The sequence below is a fragment of the Nerophis lumbriciformis genome, linkage group LG12, assembly GCF_033978685.3.
Source record: "Nerophis lumbriciformis linkage group LG12, RoL_Nlum_v2.1, whole genome shotgun sequence".
NCBI classification, from domain to species: Eukaryota; Metazoa; Chordata; class Actinopteri; order Syngnathiformes; family Syngnathidae; genus Nerophis; species Nerophis lumbriciformis.
The window spans coordinates 22147920-22163344 of NC_084559.2; the positions used below are offsets into that span (position 1 = coordinate 22147920).

At 39.5% G+C, this 15425-nt stretch overlaps 1 protein-coding gene and 1 long non-coding RNA gene across 4 annotated transcripts in view; both read left to right on the forward strand.

The window, feature by feature from the left end:
• The window catches only part of LOC133623107 (uncharacterized), a 225393-nt gene that overhangs the window by 167335 nt on the left and 42633 nt on the right, over nucleotides 1-15425 (forward strand). The window lies entirely within an intron of this gene.
• The window catches only part of LOC133623105 (neuronal calcium sensor 1), a 58504-nt gene that overhangs the window by 2028 nt on the left and 41051 nt on the right, over nucleotides 1-15425 (forward strand). Inside the window, exons 2-3 of one of the 3 annotated variants that reach the window (XM_061986099.2) lie at nucleotides 601-710; nucleotides 9422-9552. In XM_061986099.2, coding sequence (XP_061842083.1) covers nucleotides 9489-9552 — 64 coding nt within the window. In that variant the 5' untranslated portion in view covers nucleotides 601-710; nucleotides 9422-9488. The remainder of the gene's footprint in view (nucleotides 1-600; nucleotides 711-9421; nucleotides 9553-15425) is intronic. The other 2 variants (XM_061986100.2, XM_061986101.2) reach the window with 2 other exon arrangements.

Genomic DNA, 15425 nt, shown 5'->3' on the forward strand with positions numbered 1-15425 from the left:
CATCGCTGCTTGCAGCTTTAATTGTAAGTGTGTCTTGTGTTTTTTATGTTGATTTAATAAAATAAAAAAAAAATATATATTTTATTTATTTTTTATTTATTTATTTTTTATTTATTGTGCGGCCCAGTACCAATCGATTCACGGACCGGTACCGGTGGTTGGGGACCACTGGTCTTGAAGGCATAATTGTTGCATGCTGCCTTCTCTGCCAATGTCCGTCTTTGTTTACAAGTGTTCTGCGTGTTGATTGGCCGGGAGGCTGGAAAAAGGCGGATATAAGCGGAGAATGTGGAGAACATTCGGTTCCCGGGCGTGTTGAGCGAGAAATGATAGAGTTTGACGCTTCTGTCGGTGTCTTGATTGTTTATTTTGGCGTCGACTGCGGCCTAGAGTAGTCGGATTGTAACAATTTCCATTGGAGGCTGATAAACCTTTAATAACGGCTCAAGTCACATCATTGCAATATTTAATTAAGTGCTATTTTGGCGCACCACTAAATGGAGTCGGCGTACCACCAGTGGTACACGTACCACAGTTTGAGAATCACTGCACCACATCATTACGACTTACAACCACTCTCTTGTGTGTTCATATTCTTAGCAGTACCCTGAAGGACAGGATTTAAGAGGACTGAAGATGATCATACTCAGCGTGGCTTCACTCAGCAGGACATCACTTGCCGTGGACACGTGCAGATGTTTGCAGTGAAGGTGCCTGCACACTGTACCACGCTTGTCATTTTTGGCGCCGGTTAAAACAGACCAGAGTCCGTTTTTGCTCCGGTAGTACGGTTTGTTTGGTGAAGTGGGAATGTAGTCGAGGACTAAAAGGGCCAGACTGCCTGAGAAATGGGTTAGGTCCGCCTACCCGTGGACTCTAGTCCTGAGTGAGTCCTGCAACGGAGGCACCAAAACACAGAATATGATGTCACTAAATGTGACTGTAAGCAGGCGATGATTACAGAAAAACTACCTAAAAATCATTAAATGATTCAATGTAAAGCCAGACGTATATATTCAGTATAGGGCTGCAACAATTAATTGGATTAGAAAAAAGCTTTGATTTATATTGTAATGCTTTGATAATTGTTTAACGAGTGGAAATAATACAAATTGATAAAATCCCGACTGCATGGAGTGCTTTGAACTTTAGGGCACCAATTATGATTTTAATCTACATTTTAAAACACTTTCTTGTCCTCTATATCAGTGTTTTACAACCACTGTGTGTATGTTTGGTGGGCCGTGGGAGACCGGGCTTTCTGCTCCGCCGCTACAAATCTGTGGAACGCTCACACTGACCACCTGAGGGCACCACAGACTGTGGATGCTTTTTAAAAAAAAATGCTTAAAAACCCTTCTTTTTAATAAAGCCTTTTTTTTTTTTTTTTTTTTAGATATATGCATATTATTTTTAGCTATTTGGCTGTTCTAGTTTTTATTTTTTTTTATTTTTTATTATCTTTTTGTTTTTATTTTTTTAAATACACTGTAGCCCTTTGAGGTTGTTTACTCAATGTAAAGTGCTTATTACAAATAAAATCTATTATTATTATTATTATGTAATTAAATCTAATTGGTGGCGACTTGTCCAGGGTGTACACCGCCTTCCGCCCGATTGCAGCTGAGATAGGCTCCAGCACCCCTGCAACCCCGAAAGGGATAAGCGGTAGAAAATGGATGGATGGATGGATGGGGGTTCAAAATATTTTTTTGCAAACTAGTAATTATAATCCGCAAATGTGCCGTTGTTGAGTGTCTGTGCTCGTCTAGAGCTCGGCAGAGTAACCGTGTAATACTCTTCCATATCAGTAGGTGGCAGTAGGTACCGTATTTTTCAGACTATAAGTCACAGTTTTTTTCATAGTTTGACCGGGGGTGCGACTTATACTCAGGAGCGACTTATGTGTGAAATTATTAACACATTACCGTAAAATATCAAATAATATTATTTAGCTCATTCACGTAAGAGACTAGACGTATAAGATTTCATCGGATTTAGCGATTATGAGTGACAGATTGTTTGGTGAACGTATAGCATGTTCTATATGTTATAGTTATTTGAATGACTCTTGCCATAATATGTTACGTTAACATACCAGGCACGTTCTCAGTTGGTTATTTATGCCTCATATAACGTACACTTATTCAGCCTGTTGTTCACTATTCTTTATTTATTTTAAATTGCCTTTCAAATGTCTATTCTTGGTGTTGGCTTTTATCAAATACATTTCCCCAAAAAATGCGACTTATATATGTTTTTTTTCCTTCTTTATTATGCATTTTCGGCCGGTGCGACTTATACTCCGGAGCGATTTATACTCCGAAAAATACGGTAGCTACGGTATTTACTTTGTAGCCGTCGGGAATGACGACGGTGGTTTGCAGGTAAAAAGGTATCTAACGCTTAAAACAAAAATAAACAAAAGGCGAGTGCCGTTAAGAAAAGGCATTGAAGCTGGACGACAGCAAAGACTTACAGCGTGTGGAGCAGCAGACGGCGTCCACAAAGTACATCTGTACATGACATGACAATCAACACCAAAATAGGAGCGCAAGACAAGAACTAAAACACTACGCACAGGAAAACACCAAACAATTCAAAATAAGTCACAACGTGATGTGACAGCTCGTGACAGTACACCTACTTTGAGACAAGAGCTATAGTGATGCATGGTTGGTTATGGTTTGAATTCATATACAACAATAGCTATAACGACTTTTTACTGTCAATATCGGCTGCTGAGTTTAATTTTTTTAATGTTTTCTGTTGGTGGTGTGTCTTGGGATTTTTTTCAATGAAAAAAATGTGCCTTGGCTCATAAAAGGTTGAAAAACACTGCTGTATATAATATGCATTGGATATGCTTTGGTGAAAATTCTGCGTAAATTTTGCTCCATATGTGTGCTCGTTCAGGCGTTCCGAGATTGCAAATGAAACCGCGCCCAACCCTTTCCAAAAGTATTATATATTTTTTATTTTGTAAATGTTCACTGTTTAAAGAATATACTGTATCTTGAAGTCGTCACCCTCTTATTGATTCAGGGAGTGCATAAATAAAGCTGCTTTGAGCAGCATTTATGTCACTGCATATAACACGCCGGTGTTATTATGCACATGACACGATTAGATAGAAAGTAACACTTTAGCCTACATTTTTTGTGTCCCTTCACAGCCTGAAGGAGAGAGCTTGACCTAATGTCCAAACTAGAACGTCCACTTTGCTGTGACATCACAACGTAGCCAGACCGCAAAACCCGCAAACAGAGGCCTCCAAAAGGCATGAACCCTATGATTTGACGCGTTGGCATTGTTTCACACAAGTATCCAACATTTTAACAACAATAACGAGTCAGAAAAGACTAAATTAATCATAGGTTCCCTTTAAATACGTGTTTCTGTGTAAATATAGTTTCTGTATTGCCACTGCAATTGAGCAGTGTTGTTTGGGTGAAGTGATCTGTGTGATGGCAATTCCGAAAAGTATTTTTTAAATTAATTTGATTTATTTTTATTAATGCACACATTTTATAAGTGTGATTTCAATGTTGATGACTTGCATTTATTAGAGAAAGGGAATGAAGGTTATTGCAAGCAGAAACATTGTTTATTTCTAATTAGAGATGTCGGTCTGCCGATATTATCGGCCGATAAATGCTTTAAAATGTAATATCGGAAATTATCGGTATCGGTTTCAAAAAGTAAAATTAATGACTTTTTAAAACGCCGCGGTACATATCCCAGTCAGCAGCCCCTACCCTCTCCCCTCTCCCCTCTACCCTCTCCCCTCTCCCACACACAACACAGGAGTTGACGACTGCAACATGAGAGGTTTACTGGTGACGTTTGATGACCTCATCAAACCGCCGCGAGCGTAGCATAACAACAACAAGAGTGTGTTGTTGCCGGTGCTGTAGCCGTGGCTAACACGTCAGCGAGCTCGGTGACTGACTAACGACACCATGTCTATGGTTTGGGATTATTTTAAAGTGTGTCTGACGGATAAAAAACTGGCAATTTGCAATGACTGGAAAAAGATGGTTATGCAAGGAGGAACCAAGACGTCTTCCTTTAATACGAGCAATTTGATCTACCACCTCTTCAAGAATCATAAGGAGATACACGATGAATACAAGCGGAAGATGGATGAAAAGCAAACACCGGAAAAAAGTAGTACCACACAGTTGTCGCTTAATGACAAAATTAGGCATAATAATGTGTTAATTCCACGACTGTATATATCGGTATCGGTTGATATCGGAATCGGTAATTAAGAGTTGGACAATATCGGATATCGGCAAAAAAGCCATTATCGGACATCTCTATTTCTAATATTTTCCCTAAAATACGATTTTAGGTTATGAAGTGTGATTCATCTGATTACTTGATTTTCAAACAAACTAATCGGTAGATTTCTCGATTATTAAAATAATGGATAGCTGCACCCCTAATGCAGTAGTAAAAAATTACTTGGTTATTTTAAACAAATGGATTGTTTTGTGTGTTACATTTGTGTGTTTGTCTTGACCCCGGGATGAAGAGACGGCGGAAGCTCTTGTTCTTTCAGGGAAATGCAGGAAAACACAAGGATGTGTAGCGGGGAAGTGCACAAGTGGCAAACGGGCGTATAAAGAGCAGAGGACAGGGCTGGTATAAGAAGCATCTAGATTGGCAACCAGGGACAGGTGTGTCCTGAGTGCCAATTGGGGACAGTTGAAGGAGCCAGCCCACAGACCAGAGGAGTAGTGGCAATTGGAGGCAAACAGGAAGTAAAACAAAAAATTAGAGAGCTGAACAGGAAATAATACAAAACACAATAACCTACCGTATTTTTCGGACTATAAGTCGCACCGGCCGAAAATGCATAATAAAGAAGGAAAAAAAGCAAATATAAGTCGCATTTTTTAGGGAAATTTATTTGATAAAACCCAACACCAAGAATAGACATTTGAAAGGCAATTTAAAATAAATAAAGAATAGTGAACAACAGGCTGAATAAGTGTACGTTATACGAGGCATAAATAACTAACTGAGAACGTGCCTGGTATGTTAACATAACATGTTATGGTAAGAGTCATTCAAATAACTATAACATATAGAACATGCTATACGTTTACCAAACAATCTGTCACTCCTAATCGCTAAATCCTATGAAATCTTATACGTCTAGTCTCTTACGTGAATGAGCTAAATAATATTATTTGATATTTTACGGTAATGTGTTAATAATTTCACACATAAGTCGCTCCTGAGTATAAGTCACACCCCCGGCCAAACTATGAAAAAAAACTGCGACTTATAGTCCGAAAAATACGGTAATAATAACTGTCATGTGAGATCATGATATTGTTGTGCATTACAGTCGTCAGCAACACCGTCCCCTTGCAGCACATCTCTGCAAACCTTTTTGACGTCTTAAAACCATTTATGTCTTGCGTTTCCCACAGGACCGTAATGTGTCTGTGGCGGTACACTGCATAACTGCCCTTGACGCAAAACTTAGTGTTTGTGTGTGAATGGGTAAAACAGAGCTTTTTGTTTTGTGTCCTAAGACGTGTGGTATTATCTCATGTTTTAATATGTTTTTAACAACATAACATGATTATTGACTTTCACTTCTGTTTCACTTTAATCGTCTGACAATGTACACATCACATACGCTGTCCTATCGAGGCACGAATTATGCTTATGTGAGAGCATTATTTGGTCCGCTGACAAAAACACAAGTGCAAACAAACTAAACCCCACTAAATCGACCACCAAGTATCAATCAATCAATCAATGTTTATTTATATAGCCCTAAATCACAAGTGTCTCAAAGGGCTGCACAAGCCACAACGACATCCTCGGTTCAGAGCCCACATAAGGGCAAGGAAAAACTCACAACCCAGTGGGATGTCAATGTGAATGACTATGAGAAACCTTGGAGAGGACCGCAGATGTGGGTGACCCCCCCTCCCCCTCTCTAGGGGAGACCAGATGCAATGGACGTCGAGTGGGTCTAGTATAATATTGTGAAAGTCCAGTCCATAGTGGATCTAACATAATAGTGAGAATCCAGTCCATAGTGGGGCCAGCAGGAAACCATCCCGAGTGGAGACGGGTCAGCAGCGCAGAGATGTCCCCAACCGATGCACAGGCGAGCGGTCCACCCCGGGTCCCGACTCTGGACAGCCAGCACTTCATCCATGGCTACCGGACCTGTGCCCCCCCTCCACAAGGGAGAGGGGGGCAGAGGAGAAAATAAAAGAAACGGCAGATCAACTGGTCTAACAGGGGGGCTATTTAAAGGCTAGAGTATACAAATGAGTTTTAAGATGGGACTTAAATGCTTCTACTGAGGTAGCATCTCTAATTGTTACCGGGAGGGCATTCCAGAGTACGGGAGCCCGAATAGAAAATGCTCTATAGCCCGCAGACTTTTTTTGGGCTCTAGGAATCACTAATAAGCCGTAGTTCTTTGAACGCAGATTTCTTGCCGGGAAATATGGTACAATACAATCGGCAAGATAGGACGGAGCTAGACCGTGTAGTATTTTATACGTAAGTAGTAAAACCTTAAAGTCACATCTTAAGTGCACAGGAAGCCAGTGCAGGTGAGCCAGTATAGGTATGTTTATAAGTATATAAAGGTATATACAGTATAGGCGTAATATGATCAAACTTTCTTGTTCTTGTCAAAAGTCTAGCAGCCGCATTTTGTACCAACTGTAATCTTTTAATGCTGGACATAGGGAGACCCGAAAATAATACGTTACAGTAATCGAGACGAGACGTGACGAACGCATGAATAATGATCTCAGCGTCGCTAGTGGACAAAATGGAACGAATTTTAGCGATATTACGAAGATGAAAGAAGGCCGTTTAGTAACACTCTTAATGTGTGACTCAAACGAGAGAGTTGGGTCGAAGATAATACCCAGATTCTTTACTGATTCGCCTTGTGTAATTGTTTGGTTGTCAAATGTTAAGGTGGTATTATTAAATAAATGTTTAGCAGGACCGATAATCAGCATTTCCGTTTTCTTGGCGTTGAGTTGCAAGAAGTTAGCGGACATCCATTGTTTAATTTCATTAAGACACGCCTCCAGCTGACTACAATCCGGCGTGTTGGTCAGCTTTAGGGGCATGTAGAGTTGGGTGTCATCAGCATAACAATGAAAGCTAACACCGTATTTGCGTATGATTTCACCTAGCGGCAGCATGTAAATACTAAAGAGTGCAAGGCCAAGAACCGAACCCTGAGGAACTCCGCACGTTACCTTAACATAGTCCGAGATCACATTATTATGGGAGACGCACTGCATCCTGTCAGTAAGAAAAGAGTTAAACCACGACAAAGCTAAGTCTGACATACCAATACGTGTTTTGATACGCTCTAATAAAATATTATGATCGACGGTATCGAAAGCAGCGCTAAGATCAAGAAGCAGCAACATGGATGACGCATCAGAATCCATCGTTAGCAGTAGATCATTAGTCATTTTTGCGAGGGCTGTCTCCGTAGAGTGATTTGCCCTGAAACCGGATTGAAAAGGTTCACAGAGATTGTTAGACACTAAGTGTTCATTTAGCTGCTGTGCGACAATTTTTTCGAGGATTTTCGAAATAAAGGGAAGGTGGGACACCGGCCGGTCGTTTACCATGAGGTCAGGATCAAGGTTAGGTCTTTTGAGCAAAGGATGAATAACCGCTTTTTTGAATGCTAGGGGAACAGTGCCAGAGGAAAGTGATAAGTTTATAATATTTAGCACTGATGGACCTAATAATACAAAAAGCTCCTTGATAAGTTTCCCAGGAAGTGGGTCAAGTAAACATGTTGTTTGTTTTATCCCACTTACACGCCGTAATAGTTCCTCTAATGTTATTTCATCAAAAAGAGAGAGACTATTTTGTAATCGACACGAGACGTGACGAACGCATGAATAATGATCTCAGCGTCGCTAGTGGACAAAATGGAACGGATTTTAGCGATATTACGGAGATGAAAGAAGGCCGTTTTAGTAACACTCTTAATGTGTGACTCAAACGAGAGAGTTGGGTCGAAAATATACGGAAGTATACCGTATTTTCCGGAGTATAAGTCGCTCCGGTCGAAAATGCATAATAAAGAAGGGAAAAAAACATATATAAGTCGCACTGGAGTATAAGTCGCATTTTTTGGGGACATTTATTTGATAAAACCCAACACCAAGAATAGACATTTGAAAGGCAATTTAAAATAAATAAAGAATAGTGAACAACAGGCTGAATAAGTGTATGTTATATGAGGCATAAATAACCAACTGAGAACGTGCCTGGTATGTTAACGTAACATATTATGGTAAGAGTCATTCAAATAACTATAACATATAGAACATGCTATACGTTTACCAATCTGTCACTCCTGATCGCTAAATACCATGACATCTTATACGTCTAGTCTCTTACGCGAATGAGCGAAATAATATTATTTGATATTTTACGGTAATGTGTTAATAATTTCACACATAAGTCGCTCCGGAGTATAAGTCGCACCCCCGGCCAAACTATGAAAAAAATTGCGACTTATAGTCCGAAAAATACGGTACATATATTTAAAATGAGTATGGGACTACTTAAGCTCTGTGTGGCTGACGTCAGGCATCAGTACATCCCAACACCTGGCCTTTTACAGATACTTTTTTTTTTTTATTCATCATCTCCTATGGCAAAATAAAAGGGAATCACCATACCATGCTATCTTGAGACCAGGAACGAAAAATAATTATGAGTCAGAATGGAGGAGGAGACAACTGTCACCCTTCAAAATCTGCTTAAAAGGTTGCTAGACAACTCACAAACTTATTTTAGGAGCGAGGATCGCGCCGAAAATTTGACAGCTAAGCACAAACCCGTCTTTTCCTTGTTTTCCGAAAATGATTACACAATAATTTTTTTCTTTGTACAAATCACAGTTGAATGCAAAGCTTTCTTTTTCTTGTGTTTTTGTTTACACATGTACTTATCTCAGCTGTCAAGAGAGTTGGGGGAGGTTGGGTCTTCTCTACAGTAACTTATCTGGAGCAAGCGAGATAGTGATGGGAAAGGACGGGGTGGGAAGAACAGAGACTGTGAAGGAGGGAGCGTGCTTCACTCACCCGCCGAGCGGTGACTCTTATATCCAAGGACGGTAGTAGCAACACATCCAAGCACCACTCTTCTCCCACGGATTGCTGTGAAGAAATGAGGCAGACACTCTGTGCTCTTGTAGACTGTACAATCTGACAGACCTTCATGTACTGCAACCTTTGGCTCCACGCACAGTGCAGTGAGCGAGATCTTAATTTATTTGGACGGATATTTATTCTTCTGTGCAAAAACATCATTCATGTGGGCTTCCTAAAGCGACTGGTGTCATTGCATTGGCTAAACCGGCCTTCTTTACATGTTTCCGGCTCAGGAGGAAACTGGAGGTGAGGCGAGGCAATAACAGGTGGATCTGAAGGTGTGGATAAGAGCTGATCATCATGGGTAAATCCAACAGCAAGCTCAAGCCAGAGGTGGTGGAGGAGCTGACAAGGAAAACCTACTGTGAGTATTTGTTTTCATTTTTGGTCTTTTTTTTGTCTTTAGTGAGCAAATCCTGCAGAAACGTTTAACAACTTGTAGAAGACATTGATACTGCTGCTTTACACATCCTATTTTCCACTCAGTATGTGCGGAAAATAGTTATGCTCTCCTGCTTCCATTACCATTTGAAGAATGGCACAAACTTGATTCAAGCTAGGAATAGACTTGCTGTTTGATCTTGGACAAATTGTAATTAGGTAAGGTCAAACACTTAGTTGTAATCAGCATCTTTTTAGCATGAATTAGGAGCTGTTGGTTTTAAAAATGACCATCACATTGTAGATCAGTGGTTCTTAACCTTGTTGGAGGTTCCGAACCACACCAGTTTCATATGCACATTCACCGAACCCTCCTTTTTTTTTCAAATTCAAGACAAAGTTATTATATGTTTTTGGTAGCACATTAGTATTGGGAACATATTCTAATTAACAAAGACTTAATTTAGAGTTTTTTGGACACTAGGGGTACATATTCTAAGTAACAAAGACTTCATTTTGTCATGTCTGTGTGATCATGTTTTGTTTTGGTTATGTTCAGGTTTGGTTTTTGGACTCTTTGTGCACTCTTGTTTGTTTTGTCACCATAGCAACCAATTAGTTTTCGCCTGTCCTCATGTCACGAACCTGTCTCACGCTTTGCACTCGCGCACCTGTCACTAATCATGTCACTGCTACAAACCCCGTTTCCATAAGAGTTGGGAAATTGTGTTAGATGTAAATATAAACGGAATACAATGATTTGCAAATCCTTTTCAACCCATATTCAGTTGAATGCACTACAAAGACAAGATATTTGATGTTCAAACTCATAAACTTTTTTTTTTTTTGCAAATAATAATTAACTTAGAATTTCATGGCTGCAACACGTGCCAAAGTAGTTGGGAAAGGGCATGTTCACCACTGTGTTACATGGCCTTTACTTTTAACAACACTCAGTAAACGTTTGGGAACTGAGGAGACACATTTTTACAGCTTCTCAGGTGGAATTCTTTCCCATTCTTGCTTGATGTACAGCTTAAGTTGTTCAACAGTCCGGGGGTCTCCGTTGTGGTATTTTAGGCTTCATAATGCACCACACATTTTCAATGGGAGACAGGTCTGGACTACAGGCAGGCCAGTCTAGTACCCCCCGCTCTCTTTTACTACTACACGTTGATGTAACACGTGGCTTGGCATTGTCTTGCTGAAATAAGCAGGGGCGTCCATGGTAACGTTGCTTGGATGGCAACATATGTTGCTCCAAAACCTGTATGTACCTTTCAGCATTAATGGCACCTTCACAGATGTGTAAGTTACCCATGTCTTGGGCACTAATACACCCCCATACCATCACAGATGCTGGCTTTTCAACTTTGCGCCTATAACAATCCGGATGGTTCTTTTCCTCTTTAGTCCGGAGGACACGACGTCCACAGTTTCCAAAAACAATTTGAAATGTGGACTCGTCAGACCACAGAACACTTTTCCACTTTGTATCAGTCCATCTTAGATGAGCTCAGGCCCAGCGATGCCGACGGCGTTTCTGGGTGTTGTTGATAAACGGTTTTCGCCTTGCATAGGAGAGTTTTAACTTGCACTTACAGATGTAGCGACCGACTGTAGTTACTGACAGTGGGTTTCTGAAGTGTTCCTGAGCCCATGTGGTGATATCCTTTACACACTGATGTCGCTTGTTGATGCAGTACAGCCTGAGGGATCGAAGGTCACAGGCTTAGCTGCTTATGTGCAGTGATTTCTCCAGATTCTCTGAACCCTTTGATGATATTACGGACCGTAGATGGTGAAATCCCTAAATTCCTTGCAATAGCTGGTTGACAAAGGTTTTTCTTAAACTGTTCAACAATTTGCTCACGCATTTGTTGACAAAGTGGTGACCCTCGCCCCATCCTTGTTTGTGAATGACTGAGCATTTCATGGAATCTACTTTTATACCCAATCATGGCACCCACCTGTTCCCAATTTGCCTGTTCACCTGTGGGATGTTCCAAATAAGTGTTTGATGAGCATTCCTCAACTTTATCAGTATTTATTGCCACCTTTCCCAACTTCTTTGTCACGTGTTGTTGGCATCAAATTCTAAAGTTAATGACTATTTGCAAAAAAAAAAAATGTTTATCAGTTTGAACATCAAATATGTTGTCTTTGTAGCATATTCAACTGAATATGGGTTGAAAATATTTGAAAATTATTGTATTCCGTTTATATTTACATCTAACACATTTTCCCAACTCATATGGAAACGGGGTTTGTATTTAAGCTTGTCTTTTTCTGTTGATCGTCCTGGTGACATTATCCTTACTTCCTCTGCTACCCATGAGATTCCTGTTTACTATAGTTCATGCTTCATGCCATGCCACAGTAAGTGTTTTTGTTTCATGTTCATAGTTAATTGCCTTTGTGCTAGTCTTTTGTTTCAATAGCCACGTTTTTGTACTTCCGCCTTGTGCGCGCTTTTCGTTTGTTCTTTTTGTTCGTGTAAAAATAAACATGTCCTTACCTTCACGCCTTGCCCGCGCCAACTTTCCTTTGCATTACGGGAAAACACAACACCCCAAGGTCCACGTTTTGACAGTTATTTGGTTAGGGTTAGGGTTCGGGTTAGAGGATTAGGGCCAGGGTTAGAGGGTTAGTGTTATAATTAGGTCATGCCAAATAAGGCATTAATAAGTACTTAATAATGACTAGTTAAGAGCCAATATGTTACTAATTTGCTTGTTAATAAGCAACTAATTAATGGTGAATATGTTCCCCATACTAAAGTGTTACCATGTTTTTTTACTGGTGCACAAAATGACCCGTGCATGAACATCACCTTGTTCAAAGAACAAAACCAACACAGTGCATAAAGTCACAACAAATTACACACCTGCAAATCAGTCTGACTTCTGCTGTTGCCGTATCCGTAATACGCCGATAAGGAGAAGTTTTTATTTACACGATGAGTCGGGTGTGTTTTGACCTCCGCCGAACCTCTGAGCCCGACTCACCGAACCCCTAGGGTTCGATCGAACCCAGGTTAAGAACCACTGTTGTAGATGCAAGTCATGCACCTTACATGTAGGGAATTGTTTTTGTACAGACAAATACAAGAAAGCCTCGCGTATTACCTTGTTGAGACAAATTATGTCTGAAGGAAGGGAAACATTTGAGCACAGTCTGATGCACGGTCATGTTTTTCCGAGTTACTTTCAGTCTTTGTAAAATAACATTAACATACATTAACATTCTACCCCTTGATTGTCAATCAGATTTGACATCAGTTCGATGATTACCTAAATGAGGTTACAGGGGAAGACACCACATGTGTGTGTTATTTCTGGAGCACAGCATTATCATTATAAATGTCATTACTGTCATTTGAGCAGTGCCATTTGCAGGTGTGAGTGGGGGCTGACATCCATTGGCTGCTTAATGACAGTGTTATTTTCGTGGCGGTGCTCTCCACAGCGCAGGCAAGGAGGGCAGCAGGAAATTGCTGTGGAGGAAGACAATGCTTTGTGCTAGGCTGGCCTGCTAGCTGCTGTTCTTTATGCTCTCTCTCAAACATTCTCTGTCATTCCATACCCTAATTGCCCTCTTTGAGCAGGGAAGGGCTATAGTCTAATTAGGATCTTATCTGGTTAGCATCACTGACAGGAACACTATGTTGTTCTCTTGATTTTTCTTCTTTTCCTCTTGACTTGAGACTCCCATCAATCTTACGTTACATCCAGATGCCTCTTGTTCATGTTCTCCCACGAGAAGCTTTGTCTGATGTTTTCGTCACCACTTTTCTTTGGTTCTTGACTAATTAGGGACAAATGACATTTCTCAATCTAAGTTTCCCTTTGTTCCTTTGGTTAAAAAGAAGGACGGTGCTTTTTCTGCAAAAGAATTGCCTGTGTTGACAGAAAACCAACCAAAGCTTGGTTTGCAGTGAGAGCTGTCAGCTTTGCTATATAGATGCAGTGACGTCTTTATAAACAAAACATTTAGACTTTGTGCAGTCATTGCAAACCCAACATGAACACATTCTTGTACTCTTGTCTTGTTCTGTATATTGTACAATATTGTGTATATTGTACAGGATTGCTTATTATTTTTATTGGATAGTAGTCTATTTATTTCAATTATTAGTTTTATCTTTATTACTTCTTGTGTAATTTATTTTTATCCCATATTTGTTCCCACTACCGCACCTTAAGTTGGAGTCCTTAATCTCGTTATATGCAAATATAATGACAATAAAGTCCATTCTATTCTATTCTATGAGAAGACAAGAGCACATTCGCACTTAAAGGGGACTTATGGTGATTCTAATCTACATTTAAACACTTCCTTGTGGTGGAGATGGTATGTATTGGATATAATTTGGTGTGAATTTTGCTCTATAGTCACATTTTTAACCCCCTTTCTGATATGCCTGCAATCGGTTAGTTTTGTGTGACTGTCTTTTTAGAAGCATATAACTTGTCATGCCGTCTTACAGCATACTTGCCAACCTTGAGACCTCCAATTTCGGGGGGTGGGGGGTGGGTGCGGGGGGCGTGGTTGGGGCAGGGGTGTGGTTGGGGGCGTGGTTAAGAGGGGAGGAGTATATTTACAGCTAGAATTCACCATGTCAAGTATTTCATATATATATATATATCCATCCATTTTCTACCGCTTATTCCCTTTATATATATATATATATATATATATATATATATATATATATATATATATATATATAAATATATATATATATATATATATATATATATATATATATATATATATATCCCTGCGACCCCGAAGGGAATAAGCGGTAGAAAATGGATGGATGGATGGATATATATATATATATATATATATATATATATATATATATATATATATATATATATAATTCACTGAAAGTCAATTGTTTCTTATATATATATATATATATATATATATATATATGTATATATATATCCATCCATATATATATATATATATATATATATATAATTCACTGAAAGTCAATTGTTTCTTATATATATATATATATATATATATATATATATATATATATATATATATATATATATATATATATATATATATGTATATATATATCCATCCATCCATCCATCCATTTTCTACCGCTTATTCCCTTTTGGGGTCGCGGGGGGCGCTGGAGCCTATCTCAGCTACAATCGGGCGGAAGGCGGGGTACACCCTGGACAAGTCGCCACCTCATCGCAGGGCCAACACAGATAGACAGACAACATTCACACTCACATTCACACACTAGGGCCAATTTAGTGTTGCCAATCAACCTATCCCCAGGTGCATGTCTTTGGAAGTGGGAGGAAGCAGGAGTACACGGAGGGAACCCACGCAGTCACGGGGAGAACATGCAAACTCCACACAGAAAGATCCCGAGCCCGGGTTTGAACCCAAGACTACTCAGGACCTTCGTATTGTGAGGCAGATGCACTAACCCCTCTGCCACCGTGACGCCCATATATATATATATATATTTTATTTATATATATATATATATATATATATATATATATATATATATATATATATATATATATAAATAAAATAAATACTTGAATTTCAGTGTTCATTTATTTACACATATACACACACATAACACTCATCTACTCATTGTTGAGTTAAGGGTTGAATTGTCCATCCTTGTTCTATTCTCTGTCACTATCTTTCTAACCATGCTGAACACCCTCTCTGATTATGCATTGCTGTGTGTCACGCACAAAAGTGCTTTCACCAAATGCACTAGATGGCAGTATTGTCCTGTTTAAGAGTGTCATAACATTGCTGTTTACGGCAGACAGACTGCTTTACTGTAGACGTTCTTTA